Source organism: Odontomachus brunneus, unplaced genomic scaffold (assembly GCF_010583005.1).
Source record: "Odontomachus brunneus isolate Ranch 3 - 2012 unplaced genomic scaffold, Obru_v1 Obru_scaffold_017, whole genome shotgun sequence".
NCBI classification, from domain to species: domain Eukaryota; kingdom Metazoa; phylum Arthropoda; class Insecta; order Hymenoptera; family Formicidae; genus Odontomachus; species Odontomachus brunneus.
Window position 1 is genome coordinate 2,524,612 of NW_022639467.1, and position 23,886 is coordinate 2,548,497.

Here is a 23,886-nt window from a genome sequence, read left to right on the forward strand (position 1 = left end):
TATATATATATATATATATATATATATATATATATATATATATATATATATATAATATATATATATATATATATGAGCGGGGAAGAAATATTTCACTTCACATATATGTGAAGAATAAAAAAACATCTCGTGTTGTTTTCCAAAATGTATTTACTTAAAAATACAATGAAAGTTTCAGTTTTGATGGAATGGGCAGAAATATATAGTCTGTGGTGTCGGTTACTGTTAAGTTGAAAGAGATGATGCGATGGTATCCTGTACAAAAGTAGCTTGAACACACAAACCAAATTCTTAGCCTAGGATGTTCGTTTACGTTTAATCATAGACACATGTCATTACCAGATTTTATGTCTTAAACTTCCTTTCATGCTTACCTAACAAACGTAGGGATGTAACGGTATGTGGGCAATCAGCCTGATTGAGTAAGACCCGTTAGCACCAATGAGTGAATTTTCCAAATCGCGTCGAGTACACGAGCGCGACGTGCACCGTCGTACTCCGTCGGGCTTGACGTACAAGACGCAAGTCTCTCTCTGGATGTATATACGTATGTATGTGTATGTGTGTGTATATGTGTGTGTATTCTTGTTGCAAACGGGGCTTGGCATTGTATTATAATAAAATTAAATGGAGCTATGCTTATATGTATGTATAGTATACTATGAACGCTAAAGTATTCATTTTGCTCAGGCACCTGTACTTTAAGATAGTCCTTTGCCAATAATCATCGTCAAATTACTATCTTGAAGCGAACACGTGTGTAAATACAGCATAGCGGATTGTGTATAAAACCGTAGATTAACAGAGACTGCCGGAGATGGTACGATTTCTACGCATCGTCATCGTTATCATCATCTCATTATTATCATGATGATGATAATAATAATAATAATAATAATAATAATAATAACAATCATCATTATCATTATCATCATCATTACATTGACACATCGATCGGTCGTTGGACACGTTACATGTGTACTTATAAAAGAATATTCGAATTTTCGTTTTCTTCAAACCATCGAGAAATCGCGAATCGCGATACTTTCGCAAGTATCAACGTACAAACGGTCCAACTCCCGCCATCTCCTTGGTTTCCATACAGCAGGATCTTAGTCCGTGGGTGGAAGCAGCCTTTTACACACTGCCATCTCCGCATAGTTCTTTTTTTTTCATTTTCTTTTTCAGATATCAAACCCATCACTACTTACGAGAACGAATTCATTTTCTCTGATCTAACTGCGTTTTATTTAACTATCTCATTCGAAAATATTTGTACATTAAAACGTGGGACATTCTCTCGCATCCAAATTATCATTACCTTTATTTAATTATTATGCAGCTATGGTACAATGGTATCGTAACCGCAATGTCTCTTCACCCTTTTTTTTCGTTTTCTAACTCCCGAAATAAGTAGCGGTATGGACCTGCCAATCGCAACGATTCACCGACTCTAGCAAAAAGAGTCACCTCTCTACCTCACAGTAATCTCAGCAATCAGTGAGTGATCATCGTCTATCATCGAGTTATTAAATAATAAAAGATCCTCAAGTTGTATATGTACGTGTGTACACATGCGCGTGTGATTTACGTCAGTGTACGTGTGGCTATGAGCGTGGCAAAAATATAACGAGTACACGTCAGTATTCAAATACAGATTCCACTGTGTACGGTAAAAGGACGAGGACAAATATTGCCAACTTATTTTGCAACGAGTCAACGAACCATTGCTAAAAGTTAGTCCAGGTCAAGATAAAGATTACGATACATAAAAGGAGTAACCGAAACGCGCTCGAATTATGTTTAGGTAAGAATATCTCTGTAGAGAGAGGGTGTATATAATCGTCACATAATTAGTCGTAGCTCGATAATTTCTTTTGTAATTCGCGTCATGCAACACACGGCAGTTCTGGAGTTATAAATATATATATATATATATTTATCTACATGTAATTGAACTCTTATCTCCTACAAAAAATGATATTGTTGCTTTAAAGGAATCGAGAAGGGTGATGGTGCCCCTTACAGCAATTCAACTGGCGAGTTGACTGTTCGATGCTCTCCCTTATCTATGCCCAAGCCTAAAGTGTAACAACCTCTCCGCAATTACGTTACGTTTACATAATAGTATTCGTTAATAATAGAATGCTTCTTATTTCGTAACTTTATACATACTATGTATAATTATTATGCAATGTTAAAGTCATATATTTACTCATCCACACTACCTGACGCGAGCGTTGCATTAAATCTTATCAATTTCTGTCTCTATATCAAACAGGAGCACGAAGCGTCTCTATCATATAGATTCTCCGTTTTATTTTCTTTTTTTCCTCCTTTCTTTTTCTTTCGTATATACTGAATGTCGAGAGATGTCCATTCATGCCTATTTACTTATTTATTTATTTGCCTTATTGCGCAAACATAATGCGCATAATTCTGTCCGATAACCTCGCGCTCCTGTGAAGACACTGCAATTATCATTTCTGAAGAAAAACTCATATCACACGCACAAGGTGAGAGACATCCGTCGAACTACAAACGTAAATTTGATTTTAATGTAAAAAAAAATCACCATAAATGTCCATTTTACAACTATTTAAATATAATATTTTTTATTTCTTAAATAAGTTTTCATTATAAAACGGTCACGCGAAGAAAGCCAGATGACGGCAAATACCGGTTAGTAGGTGGTTCGGATAAAACGATAGATTCGTCTTGGGAACCGTGTGAGCGAGCGCGCGAGCGAGCCAGCGAACGAACGAACGAGCGAGCGAGCGAGCGAGCGAGCGAGCGAACGAACGAACGAACGAACGCACGAACGAGTGAACGAACGAACGCACGAACGAACGAACGAACGAACGAACGAGTGAACAAACGAACGTATAAACGATCGAAATAAAAGCCTAGATAGAAGATAAGATCGAACTCATCTAGTCCTCAGGACGAATATATGGTTATCATTCAAACTACCTGACAGCATTTGGTGACGGCTAGACGACCAGAATTGCGATGAGCCAAGACAAATAGAATTGCGATCGCATCTAATGCGTGTCAGCCCGCCACAATTCTGGTGAGGTGGTAATTTTTAGTCGTAGGTCGGAAGGATCCAGTAACATGGATTGGGCACGATGGATATCAACATTATTACCAACCACTCAATATGAGAGTAAGTTTGCTGAAACTGCCGAAAATCGACGATGATGTCGTCACGTGCCTAACGCCTCCCTTCTTAATTACATATTTTCCCCCTTTCTTCATTATGCGTCCTCCTCTTCGTCTTCTACTTCACCTTCCACTTCACCTTCCGCGTCGTCATCTTCCTCTTCTGTAACGAAATGACAAAAGTGCCGAAGAGTGAACGGTGGGGTGCTCGTTCGAACGCGCGGAGAAAAACAGAGAAATCGTTCAAATTACCTTCACCCTCTTCCAAATCATCTTCACCTTCCGGTATGTCATCGTCTTCGTCATCCTCCTCACCGTCACCGTCAACTTCCTCTTCTTCTTCGATCTCCTCTTCCAATTCCTCCTCTTCTACCTCTCCGTCTCCATTCTCCTCTTTCTTTTGTTTCTTCGTCTCTTCGTTCTTCTCCTGCAAACAGGCATGAACAGATTAACTCAACGCGATATGTGCAGATCCTGAACTGCAAACTACGTTGAGTGTATCTCAACGCGCAAGAGTATCAAGTTTTACTCGTCCGTTCCATCGCTCGTGCAAAGCGTATCCCCTTTTTCAACGTCGGAGCGACGATAAGAAGATAGAAAGAAAATTCGGCGGTGGAAGCGGCCTCAGCGGGGAAGACAAGGACAGAGAGGAAAGCGTACGTACGCGGCGGGCGGCGAGGAGGTCCCTTCCCGCCAAGAAATACGGTGGCGACGAAAAGGGAGGTGGTGGGGACTTTCCCTACCCGTTAAAATACGGCGGGACAGGAAAAGGGAAATGGCGGAGGGGGTCGCGCGTCTACCGAGCGATCCGGCCGAAAACGCGAAGAACAGGTAGTAGTAGAGACCGCGTCGCGACTTTGCCGATAAACGCTTAGCGTTAAACGGGCCTCCTCTTTTCCCGCGGCTCTCTCTCCCTCTCTGTCCCTCTCTCTTTCTCTCCGGCACTTCTCTCGCGACACTTATCGACGCGCGCACGCCGATTCAAGAACGAAACGGACCGATTTGATAATCGGACGTTCCACCAGAGCAAGAGAGTTCAAGCTCAAACTATGGAGACAGTTGGACGCGGGAGAATCCACCGGGGCGCCCATCGTCGTCACCCACGCGCAACCTTAATTCTCCGCCGAGAGCCGTAATATAGGAGCATGCCCTTGATCCAGTCCCCATAGCCCGTAGTGATACAACGGCCATAACGCAATAAGCATCATAGTTTATCGATTTCGGTGGGAGGGGGAGAAGGGGAAGGAACAGAGAGAGAGAGAGAGAGAGAGAGAGAGAGAGAGCAGAGTTCGCCCCGAATTTATTCGCACGTCGGGGAAACATCTTGTCTGCGTATGTCCGCACACTCCCAGTCGTTCTCGTAGTATCATCGTGATACTGCGATAATGCAATTTATCGCGAGAGAGAGAGAGAGAGAGAGAGAAAGGCAAGGCGAGCCGTTTCGCGGAGAGTGTGCTGCGGAAAAAACGCGGTAAGGCGAGCATCCGCTCCAATATCACGAGACAAGCGCGTCGTCTTGTGACGGTTTCCGACATTCGGCCGGCGTCGCTCCGCTTTTCGCACGACTACGATGATGACGACGATGATGAGAGCGAGCGAGCGAGGTAGAGAAAGAGAGAGAAAGGTAGAAAAAGAAAGAGAGAGAGAGGAAGAAAGGAGAGTCGTGCCGGTAACGCCAGACTCGTGGCCATACGGCGTTACTGGCCGACCATGGTGGCGGTGGTGGCGGCAGCGGCTGCTTGGCGTAATAGTATACACGCGCCGTTCGTATCGGCGGGTACGAGAAAGCAGCTTCGGATGCGCGCGCGAAGGTGCGCCGACCAATCGGAAACGCGGAGACCGGCGACGCGCAGTGAGAAGGCCGCGGTGATTGGCAGATGACGGAGGCGCATGGCGTGGCGGGGATACATTCGCGCTACGTATAACCTCGCGCAAAGGCGAGCAGTGTGAGAAAGATAGATAGATAGATAGATAGATAGATAGATAGGTAGATAGATAGAATATATATATATATATATATATATATATATATATATATATATATATATATATAGAAAGAGAGAGAGACGGAAGGGGGATAGCAAGGAGGAAGATACCGGGCCCGAGTGTCGTGCAACGCGATGCTTTCGTGTAAGAGTACAAATCTAAAGCGGAGGGAACCGAGAACGATAATTCCGCGAGACCGACATCACGTGGACGTTACGGCGCGACGGAGAGAGAAAGAGAGAGAGAGAGAAAGAGAGAGAGAGAGAGAGAGAGAGAGAGAAAGAGAGAGGGAGGAAGAAAAAATCGATGGTCTTCACGCAAGGACGAACGTGTCGAGATCGTAATCGATCGAATGGCGATAATGTCGGAAGTAATCGATGCGCGATTCGCTTTCACGATGGAAGCGAGAGTGCGTTGAAGCGAGATCGAACGCTGAATCAACGTTATGATCTCTGTCCCTCCCTTTTACGTTCATTCTCTCTTTCTCTCTGTCTCTCTCTCTCTCTCTCTCTCTCTCTCTGTCTCATACTATTCGCAGTAATCGTATCGCCATATACGGAATCGACCTGTTGCAATAAACTGCTAATGAAGGATCGGTTACCGACTGCGTTCTACAAACAATGGAAACCCGATCAACGAGCTGACGCGCGCACGCGCGCGTTACTCCGAATCCGCCGATCACTCTCGCAGTCGTCGTCTACCTACCCTCCTCGCTCGACAAGGAGTAAATGTTCTCGACGCGAATGACAACGGTGTAGTATTCGTACTGTCGGCCGCTAAACAACGGCGACAACAACGCCGCCACTGTCGTCGTAGTCGTCGTCGTCATCGTCATCGTCGCTTGTTATGCCCGCGCGATTAAACCTATCTGCCCGTTCCCAATCACGAGGTCTCGCCAGATAACCCAACGACGTTCATAACCTATCGCATAGACTTGTTCTCGCGTTTCTTCTCACTAGCCGACCGACGCAATGAATAGCCGTTATGTAATTATCGCGTGACGTTTAAGTATACCGGATTATCGGCGAGATCGGCGATGTCTCCGGCAACGCGGTTGCTAAAAGCGACATTTGGGCTCTTGCCGAGATCGGTGGCTGGTTGGTCGGCTGAATTCTGCTGAATCAAGTGGTGCTTTAGGTGACAGTGGCGAAGGCGCCGGAGAAAAACGGCCAAATAACGGGGAACGACCAATCGGCCGAGACGCGGCGTTCGAAGCGCCGTAACAACACTAATTAAGATAATTAAGCGATAAAAAGGTACGCGCGCTCGAAACCGAGCGCCCACGAGACATGATGATAACCATTGAATGCAATAAGTTATTTCTGGCTCACGGCACATCGATCCATAAACTGCGTTATCCGATCGACGCGACGCCTTTCCCGCCTTCTCTCCTATATCGAACGCCGGCCATCGCAGCCGCAGCCGCCGACGTCCTCGCTCGAATCACCAGAGTTCGTACGAAGTATCGATATCGTAACAACAATTTCAGAACGCGAACTGAAAAGCGCGTTATTACTTGGAGAGCGTATGTTCCCTTTCGTACAAACGCGATTTTCTGCCTTGACCTCGGACTTTTCTCCCTTTTTTTCTTCTCTTTCTCTCTCCCATCTTCCGGAGCGATAGTGATTGCGTGTACTCATAGACGGTGTTGTTTCCCAAAGGAACGCTCGGAAATCGTGCGCGTCGGTAACAGTGCACGTTCGACGCCGCGTCCGAAGAGACGCGCGCCGTCGTCGCCTGTCCTTTTCCAGAACTTCTCTCTCTCTCTCTCCCTCCCTCCGCCCTCTCTTTCTCGCTTCCTCCTCCTCTTCCTCTTCCTCCTCGCCTCCTCGTTCATTCGACCGCGCGCGATCTAGCGAATTAATAGATACTCTCAGGAGGAGTCATCGACGTAATAAGGCCGCGTCAACTTATGCGTACCGTGCGTACTGTACGTATGTATGTATGCGTTGCATGCTTCGGTCTTTCCACGTGACGCGCCGGGAAAGACGCCGACAACGCGGCCGTCGTGGCCGTACATATAGTTGTGACCACGGTTTTTGCGGATTTCCGCCAGCGTCCATTGCGCGCCTCACGCGTAGGAAACGCAATCGCACGGTAAATTATCGGCTAAAAATAAGGCCCCCTTGCTCCCGCCGGCCCCTCGCCACGGCGTATCGGCGACGCGCCCGACGGCACTGCCGCGATCTAAGATGAAAAATCGCGGCAACGATGTTTTCTCGAAGGTTCGTAGTAACGCGCCGATGCGCGCGACCGCCATAGCCGCGAAAAGAACAGGGAGGCAGGAGAGCACACCGGGTATATAATGCACGGCGTTGCCGCTAGCTGCGCAAGTGGGGTACCTTCGACGAAAGAGAGAAAGAGAAAGAGAGAGCGAGAACGAGCCACCGCCGCCGCTATACACTGGCAGAGCCGAGGACGGTGTGAGAGAGAAAGATAGACGGATGGATAGAGAAAAAGAAAGAGGGAGACAGATGGGGAGAAAGAGAGAGGGGGAGTGAGAAAGAGTCCGATAGAGGGAGCGAGAGGAAAAGGAAGCCTTCGTCGTGATGTTTATGCACGCAAATCGGTAAACAATTTCAGGGCAACGCGTCGACCTGAAGTAGATACGCGTCGGTCGTCTATCGATCGACTGTCGTGTGTGATTAACCCCCTTATAGCGAATTATCGATCAATTACAATGAAAAGAGCAAGTGTACGCGTGGGAGCGTAACAGGAGAGAGAGAGAGAGAGAAAGAAAGAAATAGATCGAGAGGGAGAGAGAGAGAGCGCGCAAGAGCGAGCGAGAGAGACAGAGAGAGAGAGAAGACAACGATGAACGCGGGCTTGGTTTCGGCCGCCATAATGGAAACCGACACAGCGACGAGTGACGGTAGTAGTAGTGATGGTAATGGTGGCAGACTACCACGACGATCGGAAAAATGCGCGGGACGTCCGCTTTTCCGGATGGTGACGCTATATTGGCACATAAAAATGGCGTCCGACGAGCGATTCTAACTATACACAAAGTAGCGAGAACAGCAAGAGAAGTGCCGTGTTAAAAACCGCAAGAGGAGACGAACTTGCTGAACGTGAACAGAGAAAGAAAGAGATAGGTAGAAGGAAAAACAGAGATGGGCAGAGAGAGAGAGAGACATGCGAGAAACGAGCACATGGCGCTAGCAGCCGCCGAGATTCTTTCCTGTACTACTCAATCGTTCTCTCTTTCGTCTGTCTTTCTCTTTCCTTCTTGCTCTGCCAAATAACTCCTCTCTATCTATCTATCTCTCTATCCCTTTCCATGCACGCGCAAACACGTAGATCTCACGTTGCCTCGAATTTCAACTTTGGATACACGAAACGCAGAACTGATAATTATAGACGGTGGCCGGTAGAGGAGTAGTCATCGCCATCGTCATTATCATCATCATCGTAGTCGTCGTAGTCGTCGTCGTAGTCGTCGGCCATCGAGCGAGCAGAGAAACAGAACACGAGAAGGAAAGAGAGGGAGAGAGAGGGAGAATCGTCGCGCTCGCGCGGCGGCTTGACGAATAATGCAATGGCGTCCCTTGCGCGCTCTTACGCGCTCGTGGCGTAAAAACACTGCGCGCCGGAAAAGACGTGCCCTGCACGCGGCGCGTCCGATCGAGCGGACTCGACTACGCTCGGAGCCACTCGCTAACGAAAATATGGAGTCCGGCCGGAGAAACGCCGGCCGGCGCGGCGTTCTCTCGCCGCGGTTCCGTCGCTCGGCGGCGCGAATCACGAAGCAAGGCAGAGAGAGAGAAAGAAAGAGAGAGAGTGAGTGAGAACACACATTTCGACGCGTACCGCCGGTCGACGACGACGTCGACGACGTCCACGATGATGCATGGGAAACGCACGCCGGCGGGAAAACTCTGCCGTGTCGGCGCTATTCGCGAGCAGAGTCCGCGATCTCGTTGGAGCGCGTCCATGCGATCAAATAACTTCGCGACGGCGACGGTGGCATGGCGCGCTTCGCAACGAGCGTACTTCGTGTATTACCGCGTATCGTGTACCAGAAGAGATGAGCGAAGCGCGCGTTCACGCGCGAGCAAGGACGACGATCCCCCCGACGACGATTCTCACGATGGAGTAGCGCTTTACTCACCTCGGCTGGCCTCTTGATCCCTTTGATTTCGCACTTTGCGTCTCCGGATGCCTTATCGTTCTCCGTCACCTTCTCGACCGCGACCTCGTTGTTTTCCTTGGTGCTCATGTCGGTTGAATCGTCTTCTGCGCGTCGGTACTCGTACGATAAACTCTGTTTCGCGACTCGAACTCGGCTCGAGTGTACTAGAAAGCGGCGACGATTGCGGCGGCGGCGGCGGCGGCGGCTGCGGCGTGTACGCGTTTTACGATACCTCGGATACGTGTCCTCACGCGACGTTGGCTTCCGGCGGAATGCCCGAGAGAGCAGCGTCGTCAGGCGAAGACCTGAGGGGCAACGACGGAGAGGGAAAACGCGGGGAAGGGGAAAGAGAGACAGATAGAGGCAGAGGAAGAGAGAGGGAGCGCGCAAGCGAGCAAGAGGGAGACGGAGCGCGAGAACAAGTGAGAGAGAGAGAAAGAGAGAGAAAGAAAGAGTGAGGTCGAATGAGAAACTGAGAGGGGGCGAGTGACGGAGGAGCCGAACCAGTCAGGAGTGGAGCGTGCCGTGTACCGACGAGTGTGGCGCGAATAGCGCAAAGCGGACTACTACTCGATCCCGGCTCCTAGCATGTCCAACCTGGCTTTGTTCAAAAATGAAGATGGCGCGGCTTTGAAACTCGATAAATCCCTGATTGGTCGGTGTCTCATTGCACTGTAGAGCGTTGCCGGTGTACGCGATCGTCCGTATTATTACGCGATACGATCTTTCACGATTTCCCGAAGGGTTTACGCATGTAACGCGCTCGCCCGGCGCACAAATAAAATTAAATCCCGCGGAGGACGAGGGGTTCGAGAGTTCGTAGTCCGAGCGAGACGTCCGGTTCGAGGCTATGTCGCTCGATTCAAATAAGCCTCGGCGCTGCGAGTCGTCCTACGTAGGTTTCAGCTAGTCCACGTGTTCGCATAAAATCGATGAGCGCCGAGGCGCGAAGGGCGTGCGAAACGATCGCACGACCCACGATCGACGTGCGAGTGCGATCGCACGTCTCGCGATAATCCGCGGCGAATTTCATATCGTACGCGCCGTGGACTTAAGAGTCGTCTACAATACGCTCGCACAATTACGTTTTAAAGTCAGTCTATGGATCGATCGTGTATCTATTTCCTTCGCGTGGACTAGCAAAAAATTTTATCGAATTCGTCAATAAATGTTTTTGAAACGTAACTGCGGCCGCATTGTAAGCGATCCCTAATCTATAGACAGAGGGAACACGCAACGTGCACGCAACCGTGCAGACGCGCATCTGCCAGTCAAAATTTTAAGGTGCAACCTGCTCGAATTATTCGCTGAAGGATTGTGCCGCCTCGAAGCGACGCCAATTGCGCTTCCATCCCAATTAACCCGAAGAATCATGCCGGTTACATCTGGTCGCGCACGCCGACCGATTGTCAGTCGCTTTCATCGCCGCCACACCGCGGGGAAGATTCGATAAAAACAAAAACCGCTCATCCGACCCTCCCCTTTAAGAGCGACATATATTTGTCCTTTGACATACACACACATACACGTATGCATATACACATGCAGAGTACTGCGTGTCGGTTGAGATTGTACAAACGACATTGTTACTCATCGCGTAGGACTGTCGCGGTGACTGGGTCAGAATTGTCGGGCTAAAATCGCAACAAAGCTGCGCGCTTTATTTGTACGCCGTGTAACGCAAATAACGAAGGGCGGCTTAATATAAAATTGCGCTTATTGATTGAGTGTCTTATATATTAAACCAATTTTCACGCCAGTTGTTAGTGGCAAGTATAAACGTAATCGCAGTTTCGCGCTGCTCCAAAACCGGATATCCGGTGCCGCACGCGTTCCTTCCCGCGTCGCTTTTCACACGTGATCAATTTCGCGGAACGTTGTCACGAGTCCATCGTATTAATATTTATACGTGTATAACGAAAAAAATTTATTCAAGGTTTCGGAATTTGTTGCAACAACTTCGCTGTGCGCATGCGCGCCGCGCGCTCGCCGCGCCGCGCCGCGTCGCGCCGCCGCCACGTCCGGTAGAGCATCGACAATCGTATTTCCTCTTTCACGTTTCTTTCGTTCAGAAGCAACATGGTGGGTTAAGATGTGATTTCCGCGAATGTTCTTGATCCGCGTATATTTTGGCCATCGTTACGCGTGTTGCCCCGTGAAATTCGCTTTCGCATTTAATTAATGTCCATCAGAATTTCCCATGAATATTTTTCGATCCGACGAGAAGCGATTGATCTCCGTTGGTCGGAAACATAACCTTATCGGCTCGCGCTAACATTAAATATGTTTTGATTCATCGGTCTGCAATATTGCATGTTTTCTAACAAATTCGATCAATTGAATTGAACGAGATGTAGCCTAAAGTCAACTCGCGTCAACGATGAGCAGCGAAATCGCGATTTTAACACTTCTCAACTCTATGCTTTCACTGATTTCTTATAGGTTAACGTGCCGAAGCAGAGACGTACTTTTTGCAAAAAATGCAAAGTACACAAGAACCATAAGGTAACGCAGTACAAGAAAAGCAAGGAGAGACGCGCTTCGCAAGGTAGAAGACGTTATGACCGCAAGCAGCAGGGTTTCGGTGGTCAAACTAAGCCTATTTTCAGGAAGAAGGTATGTGACATGCATGTACACGTATTATCATGAAATACCTCGAGATAAATTGCAGTTTAGTCTTTATTGCTTTGTGTACAATATTAGTCGTTATAACTTAGACAACAAGTTGCTGCTATGCAAATTTATTGATATCTTGTTATATTGATATTTGTTGATCAAATTACTTATCAAGTATTGACAAATGATTGAATATTGACAATATTTTATAATCATTAAAGAGTGATCAATATCGATGATAAATTATATTTACTAGTATTATATGTTTTTTCTGTTCTAAATGTAAATATATTTTATTACGTTACTATAGGCAAAGACTACAAAGAAAATTGTACTCAGAATGGAATGTACAGAATGCAAGTACAGGAAACAAATTCCATTGAAGAGGTGCAAGCATTTCGAGCTGGGTGGTGATAAAAAGAGGAAGGTGAGTACAAACACATTTAAAGTCACATACAAACTTAAGTGGAGCATTATAGATAAACATTAATGATAATTGTTCCATTTTCAGGGACAAATGATTCAATTCTAAGGCACTCACTGAACGTACTCTCCTCTGTATTTAATAAGAAATAAAGTAAACCTATAGGGATTTGTGTATTTCTTTATTTCTTCTCAATAAGCTGTATAAAGTAAAAATCACTTGATATATCTAACATAAGTAATGCTATTTAGTAACATTATTCATCTTGATTCTCACTTTTATCTGATGGCCGTTGTATAGAAACTACCTGTTGTGGACTGCTAATAGGATAAAGAAATAAAAATAGCAAGATTATTTTGATACCGTGTCTGCATGGTTGGAGAGAAATGGGATATTAAGATAATTTGTGTATGTAACAACAAATACATTTCTTGCCAAATTAAAATCATGGTTCATAACAGGTAGATAGTTTTAATTAAATTCTGTAGTCAATATTTACATGTGTTAGTACATTCAATACTAATGGTTAATCTCAACTAATTGCAGACTAGTGTCATAAATACAATCATTAGTATGGGGAAAAAGAGATGTGATCACACTTACTCCAGTACAGATGCATCCAGTCCTTCCTGCTCCATCTTTAGTCTGACTGCTTGTTTTGGTACACCAAAATGAATCATTTTAAAGAATTTCTCATAACGAGGATCTTTGCTTACAGCATGCTCATCTTCCTCTTCATCTTTAGGCTCTACCTCTCTATCATCAGGTTCATTCACTTGACATGCCTCTATTTCTTCTGACTTACTCACATTATTCTGAACATTATCCAATTCTTTACGATATTCTTGTTCTAAACCAGATATAGAGGACAGCTAAGCAAAGAAACAAAGCGAGACATTTGAAAAAGATATTTGATTCTGTGAAAGGCAATTTATTCCTGTGTACGCAGTGGTTTCTATCTCATTGCAATCTTTTCTTACACACGCTCGCATAGCAAAACATGTTTACGTACCCGCGACTCTAGTATCTCTAACGATGCTTCTAACTTTTGCAACTTATTTTCAAACTCGTACAGTCTCTCCTCGCAGGACAAGGCAAACTTATTCAGAAACGTAACGGTATGAGTAATAAAATGATTGATAAAAGAAACCGTTCGCTTTTGATTGATCGGCGGTACCTAAAATACAAATCATTTCAGATCTATCGCTCCCTTCTGCATTCTACTGTTATCGTCAAAACATTATAACGGGCGTCATTGTTTGCGGTCGATAGCATGCAAACAGAGAAATAGCAACGAAGTGAACGTTAGAATTTTTCTCATTGTCGACACCTTTGTGTAGTCTATAGTCGGTTCGATTATCGGCATCTTATAATCACTCATCGTGCAGCGCGATTATCCGCCTTCAGTTTGACAAGTTGTCAACTCGTATCACGCTGATAGCAGACATCTTGCTTCACTGTATGTCAGATATGAAGAGTGGAAACCACGTATTGGTTTAGAGAACTGCTTATGCAGTTCTACCAACTTTACCCGTTTCTACCAACTTTGGTCAACTTAAATCATTGAAATATATACTACCTGGAACGCGCGCTGCCTTTTGAGGCGGGATGAGAGAGAGAGAGAGGAAAATAAACAATTTTTATCTCTTGCTATTTTTCGGTAAAGTTAATAGAATTCAAGTAAAAAAATATTGAAACCAATAATTTTGTAGTCCAGCAACAACTGACGCATGTTGGCGTATGCGCACAGAGGAGGAATAGGAATGTATATCTTTTTTTCTCGCACAGATCTTGGAGACACTTTTGGACTGCGTTCAGAAATTTACTGCTAGTACTGAAATTTTATAATATACGTAACATGAACTATAGATTTTCAGTACTGGCAGTGCATTTCGGAACGCAGCCTTGGTCTACAGAAAGCATACGCAATTCTTCCTCCATATATATATATGCTCTAAAAGTCTCGAACACGTTATTAGAATAACTATCCTTATCTCCGAGTTTGATGAAAATAAATTCATTCGACGCAATTCTATTAAAAATAAAAGAACTGGCCGAAACAAATGTCGCTTTGCCTCGCGAAGCGAGATATTTATGGCTCCTGTACACAGGGCGCGGTAATGCTTGCCGCGTGGCGGAAATTCGCGCGATAGCCAATCAATATGCTACTTTTCATAATAATCTTCTAGCTCTTACAAAAAAACAACATATTGATTGGTTATCGCGCGGACTTTCGCCGCGCGGCAAGCATTACCACGTCCTGTGTGCAGGAGCCATTACAGTGAAAAATGAAAAATTAAAATGAAGTTCACGTGAAAGATTCATGATTGCTACCCAGAAGTATAGGAATGCTTGGTCTATGTATATATGGTTGCGTTCCGTTTCACGCATTATGCGCGCATTGTCTACAATATACGTAACACGAACTATAGATAAATGCGCGCATATGCGTGAAACGGAACGCGGCCTAAGGGCTATCGCACACAAATTGACATAACTGCATATGCATAGCATAAGACCGTATGTACCAATGAGCATCGAGTATTAAATCGCCATATTGGTGTTCGATGCTTAATATTCGATGCTCATTGGTCCATACGATCTTATGCTATGCATATGCAGTTATGTTAATTGTGTGCGATAGCCCTAAGTCATTGGTGTTTATTCATTAGGGTGCGTTCCCACTTAGCACGTCACGCGTCGCGTCGTTCTTCGTGGACCAATAAAATCGTTCCATTTTATTCGCGTAAAGTTAGACAATAAAATGGGACGATTTGATTGATCTGCGACGGACGACTCGACGCGTGACGCGCTAAGTGGGAACGCACCTTATGGCTTCTGCACACAAGACGCGGTAATGCTTGCCGCGCGGCGGAAGTCCCCGCGACAGCCAAATATGTTGTTTTTCCGTAAAAGCTAGAAGGTTATTACGGAAAGCAGCATATTGATTGGCTGTCGCGCAAACTTCCTCCGCGCGGCAAGCATTACCGCGTCCAGTGTGCAGGAGCCATTACATTCAGGAAAGTTGCTTTTGCTATAAGAACACGTGTAAAATTAACATAATAATTACTCTTCAACGATTTAGGTTAAAATCTACTTGAAATTTTTTTCACTATATTATAGATAATAAAGGAAAAGTTACCCAAAGTTTTATCAAATTGGTACTATTTTTATATAGTTCAGATATATCCTTAAGCAGAATCCACATTCAATTCATGAGTTCTTAAACGCAATATGAATTCCTCCTAACGAGCCACCGTGCCGCCCGTTCGGAATTGTCGTTCGTTACTGTGCTGTCCGTTTCCTTTAGAGGTTAGATTCGCGGTTCAGAACGGAGCACTGTGGAGAACTGCTCGGGAAACTGTTTCAGTTTGTACTAATTACAGTGAACGTACAACTACAATTATTTGTCACGGTTGGGGTAGGCTGTATGGAGATTTCGCGGAACGCCACAATTCTTTGAAGGATGGAGTCGCCGCCGACCCTGGAGGCCACTTACCAGGCCGTGTACTCTTTATATAATAATACAAATCCAAACGAACCAGTGAAAGCGTCAGCATGGCTAGGGGAGCTGCAGAAATCGGTGAGTTCATACGGTCGTTTTTATCCGCGAATGGATCTCACCGCGTCCGGCGTGATAAGCGCAAACATCGTGTTATCGTGTCGATTATAAGTGCGTGTGTATGCTCTCGGTGCATTTATGTTATCAGTATTGAGAATCAGCGGTACACTAGATAAATACTTTCCAACTTTAAGAGGAGGATGTTGTGCCGCTGCGAAAGAAATCTTATTTGTCGTTACGATACGACGCGAACAAATTATAACAAACGCGACATCAACAATATGTCAGTCTTGTACGAATACATTCAATCACGTAGATCTTTGTTAACTCTTCGCGTTGGACTCACGTTTCCCGGACGACGTATCTTTCGTAAGTCAAAGATTTCAATTACACGACTTACGTGCATGGTTAGGTTAAGGTTACGATCAGATAACTTGGGCAGCATATGTACACTTTGTCGATCGTAGATCTGACTTAACCTTCTTACTCTGTAGCATTTAAGCCCGTAAAATATCAAATGAAAGCGAAGTTTTATTTCTCTTTTTATTATTGAGACACTTCATATATTTTCCATCTTTCTCTCTCTGTAACTGTTAATTTATATAGGGCTATTTGCCTCGAGTGTTCTTCAGTTAAATGTTAAGAGATTAATCGTTTAATTACAATTATCTTTAAGCTTATTGTATCTATATGTTTGCAGGTATACGCATGGAAGATAGCTGACGAAATGCTTCATCAAAAACGGGATGTACAGTCCTGTTATTTTGCTGCGCAAACAATGCGTACCAAAATCCAACTTTCTTTTCACGAATTACCTCCAGAAGCTCATGCTTCACTGAGGGATTCGTTGATGGACCATATATTACAAATTAATGAGAATACTAATAATGCTATTGTCACACAGGTTTCTATTCTCTATATTTTAATATTATTATGTTTTAGCCTTAAGAAATATTTAAGACGAGTTTATCATAAATTCTCCGTTCCGTTTAACTTTCATTAACTGTTTGATGTTTTCAAATTTACAGTTGTGCTTAGCATTAGCAGATCTGGCCCTACAAATGTCTTCATGGCAAAAGCCAGTAGTGGATTTAATTAATAGGTTTGGGGGGAGCACCATTTATCTGTGGCCATTACTTGAAATACTGACAGTGCTCCCAGAAGAAGTAAATTCCAGATCACTTAGGTACAGCACATTATTTTTTACTTGATGTCAGAAAGCAAAAGAGAAAGGAAGAAGTGACAGTGTAAAAATCAAGAATATTTTGTTTGTTTATGTTTACAGATTAGGAGCTAATCATAGACAACATATATTGCTCGAACTTAAAGCAAGTGCAGATATCTTAACAGAGTTTCTGGTATGTAAGTTAATGTTATGTATCGCGTTTGTTAACAATAATGTATAGGTATGTTTGTTCACTTTGACTTTAGTTGTCCATTATTTCATATATAGTGTAATTACAGAAAATGTGTGTGAAGAATGGTGGAGAAAATGTACAAATACGAGTCACTACTTTGCGATGTTTCACCAGTTGGATAACTGTTCATGCAATACCACTGGAAGCTATACCCTCGAGCGACGTTGTCGCTTATGCTTTGCAGGTAAATCTCTTGAGCGAATGTTTTATTTTGTGAATGTTCAGCAGTCATGTCTTTCTTCATTAAATGCGTTTTAGATACTCGGCAATCACATGGAGGGTTCGCAATTGCACGAAGCAGCCTCCGATTGCATTTGTGTGATTCTGCAGGCGTTATATGCAGATAATAATGCAAATCACGATAGCGAAAACCAGCTGAGCGTGCAGTTACGACAATTGCAATCCTGTCTCTTCGCAAGTGTGATGAATCTGGAACAACCGTATCACTTGTCTGTCGCGCACGAGGACACAGAAAAGTAAGTTTTCCTCGGATCGCTCGAATGCGTTCGCAGCGGCAGTTTAATCGTTAAAAAATATATTGCAGATCTATAAATTACTGCCGAATATTTACGGAATTAGCTGAAACTTTTCTGGACACCATGGTGGCGGGTAGTGAAGGAGGGAAACAGCATTATGCCATCAAAATTTTAGACCTTGTCCTAACATGTGTTGGTCACCATGATTATGAGGTATTGTACTGTTGATTGCATGACGAGTGCAATCGATTACTTTGTATCTCTCTTTCAAGGTTGGACAAATATCGTTCAATTTGTGGTATCGGCTGTCGGAGGTTCTTTATCACAAGAATAGCGACGATCTCAATGCTATATTTCGGCCTCACATTGAGAGACTGATCGGTGCTCTCTGTAGGCATTGTCAAATGGAACCTGATCACGTTAGTATTTTTGATAGCATTTTATTAAGATAAATAATTCACAGATTACGCAGTCAGTGGAATGACAATTACAAGAATTATTCGTTAATCGCCAGTTGGGTCTCGTGGAAGAAGGTGTGGGAGGTGAAGAATTTGCTGACTTCCGATTTCGCGTGTCGGATCTGATCAAAGACGTAGTATTCATAGTCGGAAGTAGCCACTGTTTCCGACAAATGTTCTCGTCATTGACCGGTGGACCTGGACCACAAGGTCAACCTATACATACACCTACTTGGGATTCGACCGAAGCTGCACTTTTTATAATGCAAGCAGTGGCAAAGAACATTCTACCGTAAGTCTCAATTATGAGTAAATGTCTTCATTAATCGCGGTCGAAATAGCATGCAAATTCATACATGGGAGGTAGCATGCAAATTCATATAAACTGTGGGTTTTCGTTTTTGCATGACAGGGAAGAAAACGATGTGGTACCCAAGGTAGTAGAGGCTATACTCAATTTACCAGAAAATACCCACATAGCTGTGCGGCACACCAGTATTCTTCTATTAGGTGAACTATGCGAATGGATAGATAGCCATCCACGATCTTTAGGTGAGAATGCGAACGCTGGATATCGATTTGGATACTTTCTCTACAACATTCTAATGTGTTCCTTATTTTAGAGCCAGTGTTGAATTTCCTCTTGGCGTGTTTAAATCAAAAAGGTTTAGGAAATGCCGCCTCAGGTGCGTTATTAAGTATTTGTACAGCCTGTCCATTGCATATGGCATCACATTTCTCTGGACTTCTTCAAATAGCATGTTCTTTGGATAATTTTGCTATTAATTATGACGCAGCCCTTGGCCTATTAAAAGGTATTTCGATCAAAATTATTATTTATATATCGATATTTTGCGTCGTATTTCCTTATTTCATAAATATCCAAATTACAACACGTCCGATTATATTATGATAGGAGTGTCGGTAGTATTGGCGAGATTACCAGAAGAAGAGGTCACCAGAGCAATGAGAGAACTGTGTGGTTTCCACGCGACTTCTCTATGGACACTCCTATCGGACAGAATTCCAATTGAGAGAGGAACAAAGACTGATCCTGTGATATGGCTGGATAGATTAGCCACTGTATTTAAACATACTAAGCCTGCAGTAGCGGAAGATCCCAATAAGCCTCATCCTTGTGAAGGCATAGTCACCGAAGTGAGTATTAACGAAACAAGAAAGAAAAAGAGAGAAAGAGTGTATAATTAACAAGATTAATAATATTATAATAATATATTATATATAATTAACCAGTATTAATAATATTTAAATTATCGTTCATTCACGCGATCGTAGATGTGGCCAATACTATCTAATGTGTGCACGACATATCAGCGGGATGTACGAATCATGGAGAGATGTTGCCGTTGTATACGCTTCGCTATACGTTGCGTAGGTCCACGTTCGGCCCATTTGCTCGAGCCGATCATAAAAGAGGTACTTGCTTCAACAAGATACATAGTAACGATACGATTCTTATTGCTTTTTTGCTTGATGTGTATCGCAATTCGTCTGCTTTTCTACAGATTGTACCGTTGTATACATTAAATCAACATAGTTGCTTTTTGTATCTCGGATCTATATTAGTGGACGAATTCGCCAAAGACGCAATATGTGTGTGGAATTTATTGAATATGTTACAAGCTCTCATCGGTCCAACTTTCGCTCTTCTTGAGGAAGAGGATGGTTTAAAGAATCATCCGGACACAGTAGACGATTTATTCAGACTATGCGCCAGGTAGAGTAACGATTGATTATTACCAATAATTATTTTTTACTGTTTTCATCGTAAGCTTGATGTTTCGTCTCTTCAACAGATTCCTTCAAAGAGCACCTGTTCCCTTGTTACAATCTCCCATTATCGGGAGCATTGTAGATTGTGCGATAATGGCATGCAGTTTGGACCACAGGGATGCTAACAGCTCAGTAATGAAATTCTTTTACGACCTCTTGAACAGCGGTCGTATTCACAAGGTAATTGTCTTGTGGTTAAATCAAAGTTACAATAAAAATTTTCCAGCATACGGCGTGTAATTCACACTATTAGATAAGTAATTGTATCACACTTCTGACACGCATTTACTTAGGATCGTCCGGATTACACGAGACGGCGACAAATGGTGCAAAGCATATTACAAGAGAAGGGTCATACATTCGTTATAAAATTACTGCACGCCTCGGTGTTTTCATTACCGTCTTACATGTTGTCCGATATAGCAGATGTAATTATAGAACTTGTCCAACATGATAGAGAGGTAAGAGCCCGTATGGTCCACTTTACTTTTCACTTTCTCGCATACGAATTTTGCCCTCTTTTCTCTTTTCTCAGCTCACGTCAAAATGGCTGGAAGAAGCTATCAAGACAATGCCATCGCAGAATGCGAGTGGTTCTCCTACAGCCACGCCCGAACAACTGCTCGAATTTCATAATACAATTACGAGGTAAGTATCATATATAACAATATATATGCCGATATATATGTAGTAGTAGTACTTGACTAATTTATGTCCTTTTACCTTGTCTTTTTTCTATATATAGTGCAGAGTCAGCGAAATCTGTTACTACCGCTCTGCGAAATTTTGCACGCCTGTATCGCTGATGCGTTCTGCTGATGCGTGCGATATATTCGTTTTATTAAATTCTCCTTAAATTACAAATTGCGAAGATCTTCCATCAAGCTTTGAATACGTCGTCGTCGTTGGTGAGTGAAAATTTCAATACGACGAGATGTAATACAGTGAGTCGATGTCGTAGAAATACAGCAGGAGAGAAAGAGAAAGAGAAAATTTTCCTTGATTACTATCTATAGTGATGTTTGCAAAGTATATCGATACACATCTCGTACTTGGAGATGCATCTTTTTTTTGTAAGCAATTATACAAAAGAGGAAATCCATCGTATTTGTTTATACATTTATTTGTATTATCTCTTTCGTGCATTTTGATACACATTTATGTTTTGCACATTAATGATCGTCGCAAGAAACTATTATTAATTTATACAATATCTATTATTAGATATGGACAAATATTTATATGTGTATAAAACGAACATTTTCAAATTTATGATATCTTTTATTTATATATCAATAAAAGAATTTATCTTTGGGCAAATAATTTTATACAGATGGAAGAAAACATATACCTTGCAGACATACTATAAACAGTAAACGCGTAAAAATCATGAAAACGAAATGTATGCGTGCTGACCACTTTATTTATAAATTAACTAGATTATACTGACTCATTTTGCTTGTGTGTGAAATAATCTGTTAATCGACAAAAATTTTATAACACTATTTTTTACTGTCTCGACTACTATTTTGACGTCACAATTACATTTACTTAGCAAACAAATTTTATCACATTTATCTTCGCATGAACGAATACAGTTCATGGCCGACGAATAATATATGTGGAAAGCACATTTGTGAGAATTAAAATAACTTTTAGGCCTGCATCTGCAAATGTACTACAATGTTCATTATTTTGGAAAGAATACAAATCTTTATTGCCTCTATTGCATACTTAAACATTTGTGTGCGCATATGTTATAATTAAAAACGAAGATTTTAGTATAAAGTTTGACAATGACATCCGTTGTTGTTCCTCAACTTATACTGCACAAGACACTAGGCAGCATTTCTAAATTAAATGATGATTATATTACTTAACAATTTACTCGGCCTTTTAAAACCATTTGTAGTTAATTTTCAATTTGTATTTTATAATAGCGTTATAGCAAAAACAATTTTCTCGCGATTGTATCAATACACGTGAAGTAATTACTCCAATTACAATTTTGTGTAGAAAATTTTAGAAGTTTATACAAAATTTTCCATGTTTGCACATATAAAGTCCATTTCTAGTACGTATATATGTACACACATATATATATATATATATATATATATATATATATATATATATATATATATATATATATTTTAAGCATGTTCTAATAATTGTACAATATATATATGATAATCGTACGTAAAATAGCACTTTGCTGCAATACTGTTCGTAAAGGATGATTACATTCGTTTGTTCATAAACGAATACAAGGATAATTGATATATTGATAGTGTTACGTTAAATCTATGTTTAAGTGTACAGATAGTTTACATATGACAAATTTAAGACACTGCTTTTCATGGAGTGTTAATGTACAGATGAATTACTGTGGTAAAGATAAGTAATAATAGAGAGAGTGAGAGAGTGAGAGATAGAGAGAGAGAGAGAAATGGTTGTAACGTACACACATATGTACTATGTGCGCAAAACGCACGGCGTGAGAAACAAACCCGTTCGTCTTCGATGGTATACACCTATGGGATATCCACCTACGAATACCGTCAACAATGTAGCATTTACGTTGTTAAAGCTAATCGTCGTCATTTTGTTTTTCGTATAGTAACGGCTCATCGATCAATCGCAAAATAAAGTGATATTTTTTACGGAAGCGCACGTCACTTCTCAACCGTAGGATAGACTTATCGACGGGCAAGAGGAAACACCGAATATCGAGCGACGACCTGTGTATCGAAAAACAATGTTCCTCGCAAGATGCGTGTTTTCGCCATATTGTCCTCGCCGCTTCGCAGCCACGTGGAATCGACAACGGATCAGCCAGTGCGATAAGCGCCACCCTGATTGCGGGAGATGAGTGCGGATGAGATGAACAAAAAATCTGTTCTTGCGTGCGCTGCCAGCTGCGCGTCTGCTCGTTTGAGCGGCTCGACCGCGCGCGCGGAGCGTTCAGTCGCAAGGTGAACCGGAAATATTTGGGTTGCCTGGAGGGAAGGCGAGCGAACGTGTGTTGTGTGCAGGTGTCGTGACGAAGCTCGAGGCTGCGTCTGACTTTCCTTTCGTGAGGTGGATGATATCACGACACATCGATATGCGCGATACCGCGGTTGATATGAGCGTGAGAACGTGTTCTTCGACGACCTATCCTCTCTTCATTTTGAGCACAACCGATATTTCCGTCTTGCGAATCGTAACCATCATTTCATCGCGCCAAAGTCGAAGGTCCTGTCTGATTTCTCAGGTATCCCTTTAGCAACAAGGACAATAGCAAAGAGCACATCAGGGGACGTTTCTATTATAAGCGATTTTTGTGCATTTTTCGCATAGAGCCGGTCGTATTTCATTCTTATATTTGAAATTTTTATCTGTGCTGCTTTCTGAAAGAACAGTAGATAGAATGAATTTCAATTTGAAGCGGATTAAACTCGAGAGTAGTCTGGCCGCAGAGCATCTTTTTCAGAAAGTGCCTTGCACCGTTCGCAAAAAATTCCGGCCCTGCCCGTGTATACCCAATTTACAGTATCGTAGAAAACGGCCGTTCTGAGAATTTAGTGGACAGCGCCGCTTATGCAGCTGCAGGTTCGGATGCCACGTCCTCTCTCTCCCGGCCAGGACATTGCTGGCGATCTCGCTGCCTGAGTCACTCGGCAGTCGCGTTATGAGTCACACACAGACGGGCCTTATTGGCTAAGGAATTGGTTTCTAACAAAGGAATGTTGTTGCAACGGGCAAGCAGGCAGGCAAGCAGGCAGGCAAACAAGCAGACGGTCGATGCATCGTCGCTTTCTCTCGTCGTAAGCAACGGTGCGAACTTATCGATCCTACCTAATGCTATTGTAC

At 43.2% G+C, this 23,886-nt stretch overlaps 4 protein-coding genes across 6 annotated transcripts; 2 read left to right on the forward strand and 2 right to left on the reverse strand.

The window, feature by feature from the left end:
• Positions 1 to 132: 132 nt before the first annotated feature.
• On the reverse strand, positions 133 to 9,823 carry LOC116841650 (glutamic acid-rich protein-like). Its single transcript, XM_032809862.1, has 3 exons — positions 9,263 to 9,823; positions 3,418 to 3,592; positions 133 to 3,328 (listed from the first exon to the last, which is right to left on the reverse strand). Exons 1-3 carry the CDS (start codon positions 9,368 to 9,370, stop codon positions 3,261 to 3,263), a joined length of 351 nt encoding a protein of 116 aa, XP_032665753.1. The 5' UTR covers positions 9,371 to 9,823; the 3' UTR covers positions 133 to 3,260.
• A 1,381-nt stretch (positions 9,824 to 11,204) lies between these two features.
• On the forward strand, positions 11,205 to 12,491 carry LOC116841651 (60S ribosomal protein L44). The gene is made up of 4 exons (XM_032809863.1): positions 11,205 to 11,365; positions 11,726 to 11,899; positions 12,210 to 12,326; positions 12,411 to 12,491. The coding sequence occupies exons 1-4, from the start codon at positions 11,363 to 11,365 to the stop codon at positions 12,429 to 12,431; spliced, it is 315 nt and encodes a 104-aa protein (XP_032665754.1). The 5' UTR covers positions 11,205 to 11,362; the 3' UTR covers positions 12,432 to 12,491.
• Positions 12,486 to 13,801, reverse strand: LOC116841649 (WASH complex subunit 3). Of its 2 annotated transcripts, none has more exons than XM_032809860.1 (4): positions 13,654 to 13,801; positions 13,336 to 13,500; positions 12,927 to 13,195; positions 12,486 to 12,643 (listed from the first exon to the last, which is right to left on the reverse strand). In XM_032809860.1, the coding sequence occupies exons 1-4, from the start codon at positions 13,702 to 13,704 to the stop codon at positions 12,580 to 12,582; spliced, it is 549 nt and encodes a 182-aa protein (XP_032665751.1). In that variant the 5' UTR covers positions 13,705 to 13,801; the 3' UTR covers positions 12,486 to 12,579. The 2 variants fall into 2 exon arrangements, with proteins under 2 accessions (XP_032665751.1, XP_032665752.1); XM_032809861.1 differs by having other exon boundaries at positions 12,490 to 12,640.
• Positions 13,802 to 15,514: 1,713 nt separating this feature from the next.
• On the forward strand, positions 15,515 to 22,699 carry LOC116841665 (transportin-3). Of its 2 annotated transcripts, XM_032809889.1 has the most exons (19): positions 15,515 to 15,635; positions 15,710 to 15,906; positions 16,586 to 16,789; positions 16,914 to 17,071; positions 17,171 to 17,243; positions 17,350 to 17,487; positions 17,562 to 17,779; positions 17,848 to 17,992; positions 18,052 to 18,198; positions 18,294 to 18,529; positions 18,650 to 18,789; positions 18,861 to 19,052; positions 19,154 to 19,395; positions 19,534 to 19,674; positions 19,764 to 19,975; positions 20,055 to 20,211; positions 20,325 to 20,492; positions 20,567 to 20,679; positions 20,777 to 22,699. In XM_032809889.1, the coding sequence occupies exons 2-19, from the start codon at positions 15,790 to 15,792 to the stop codon at positions 20,835 to 20,837; spliced, it is 2,862 nt and encodes a 953-aa protein (XP_032665780.1). In that variant the 5' UTR covers positions 15,515 to 15,635; positions 15,710 to 15,789; the 3' UTR covers positions 20,838 to 22,699. The 2 variants fall into 2 exon arrangements, with proteins under 2 accessions (XP_032665780.1, XP_032665781.1); XM_032809890.1 differs by lacking the exons at positions 15,515 to 15,635; positions 15,710 to 15,906 and adding an exon at positions 16,062 to 16,254.
• The last annotated feature ends 1,187 nt before the right edge of the window (positions 22,700 to 23,886 follow it).

What these genes read in the sequence shown, in the direction of transcription:
- LOC116841650 (XM_032809862.1), bottom strand. Translation starts at nt 9,370, where the DNA reads ATGAGCACCAAGGAAAACAACGAGGTCGCGGTCGAGAAGGTGACGGAG. An exon ending in GGATCAAGAGGCCAGCCGAG is followed by an intron (nt 3,593 to 9,262) that starts GTGAGTAAAGCG and finishes GCCTGTTTGCAG; the next exon opens with GAGAAGAACGAAGAGACGAA. An exon ending in TGATTTGGAAGAGGGTGAAG is followed by an intron (nt 3,329 to 3,417) that starts GTAATTTGAACG and finishes ATTTCGTTACAG; the next exon opens with AAGAGGAAGATGACGACGCG.
- LOC116841651 (XM_032809863.1), top strand. An exon ending in AGCCTATTTTCAGGAAGAAG is followed by an intron (nt 11,900 to 12,209) that starts GTATGTGACATG and finishes ACGTTACTATAG; the next exon opens with GCAAAGACTACAAAGAAAAT. An exon ending in GTGGTGATAAAAAGAGGAAG is followed by an intron (nt 12,327 to 12,410) that starts GTGAGTACAAAC and finishes TTCCATTTTCAG; the next exon opens with GGACAAATGATTCAATTCTA.
- LOC116841649 (XM_032809860.1), bottom strand. Translation starts at nt 13,704, where the DNA reads ATGAGTGATTATAAGATGCCGATAATCGAACCGACTATAGACTACACA. An exon ending in TAGAGATACTAGAGTCGCGG is followed by an intron (nt 13,196 to 13,335) that starts GTACGTAAACAT and finishes TTCTTTGCTTAG; the next exon opens with CTGTCCTCTATATCTGGTTT. An exon ending in CTGGATGCATCTGTACTGGA is followed by an intron (nt 12,644 to 12,926) that starts GTAAGTGTGATC and finishes TTATCCTATTAG; the next exon opens with CAGTCCACAACAGGTAGTTT.
- LOC116841665 (XM_032809889.1), top strand. Translation starts at nt 15,790, where the DNA reads ATGGAGTCGCCGCCGACCCTGGAGGCCACTTACCAGGCCGTGTACTCT. An exon ending in TTGGTCACCATGATTATGAG is followed by an intron (nt 17,993 to 18,051) that starts GTATTGTACTGT and finishes CTCTCTTTCAAG; the next exon opens with GTTGGACAAATATCGTTCAA. An exon ending in TTGTCCAACATGATAGAGAG is followed by an intron (nt 20,493 to 20,566) that starts GTAAGAGCCCGT and finishes CTCTTTTCTCAG; the next exon opens with CTCACGTCAAAATGGCTGGA.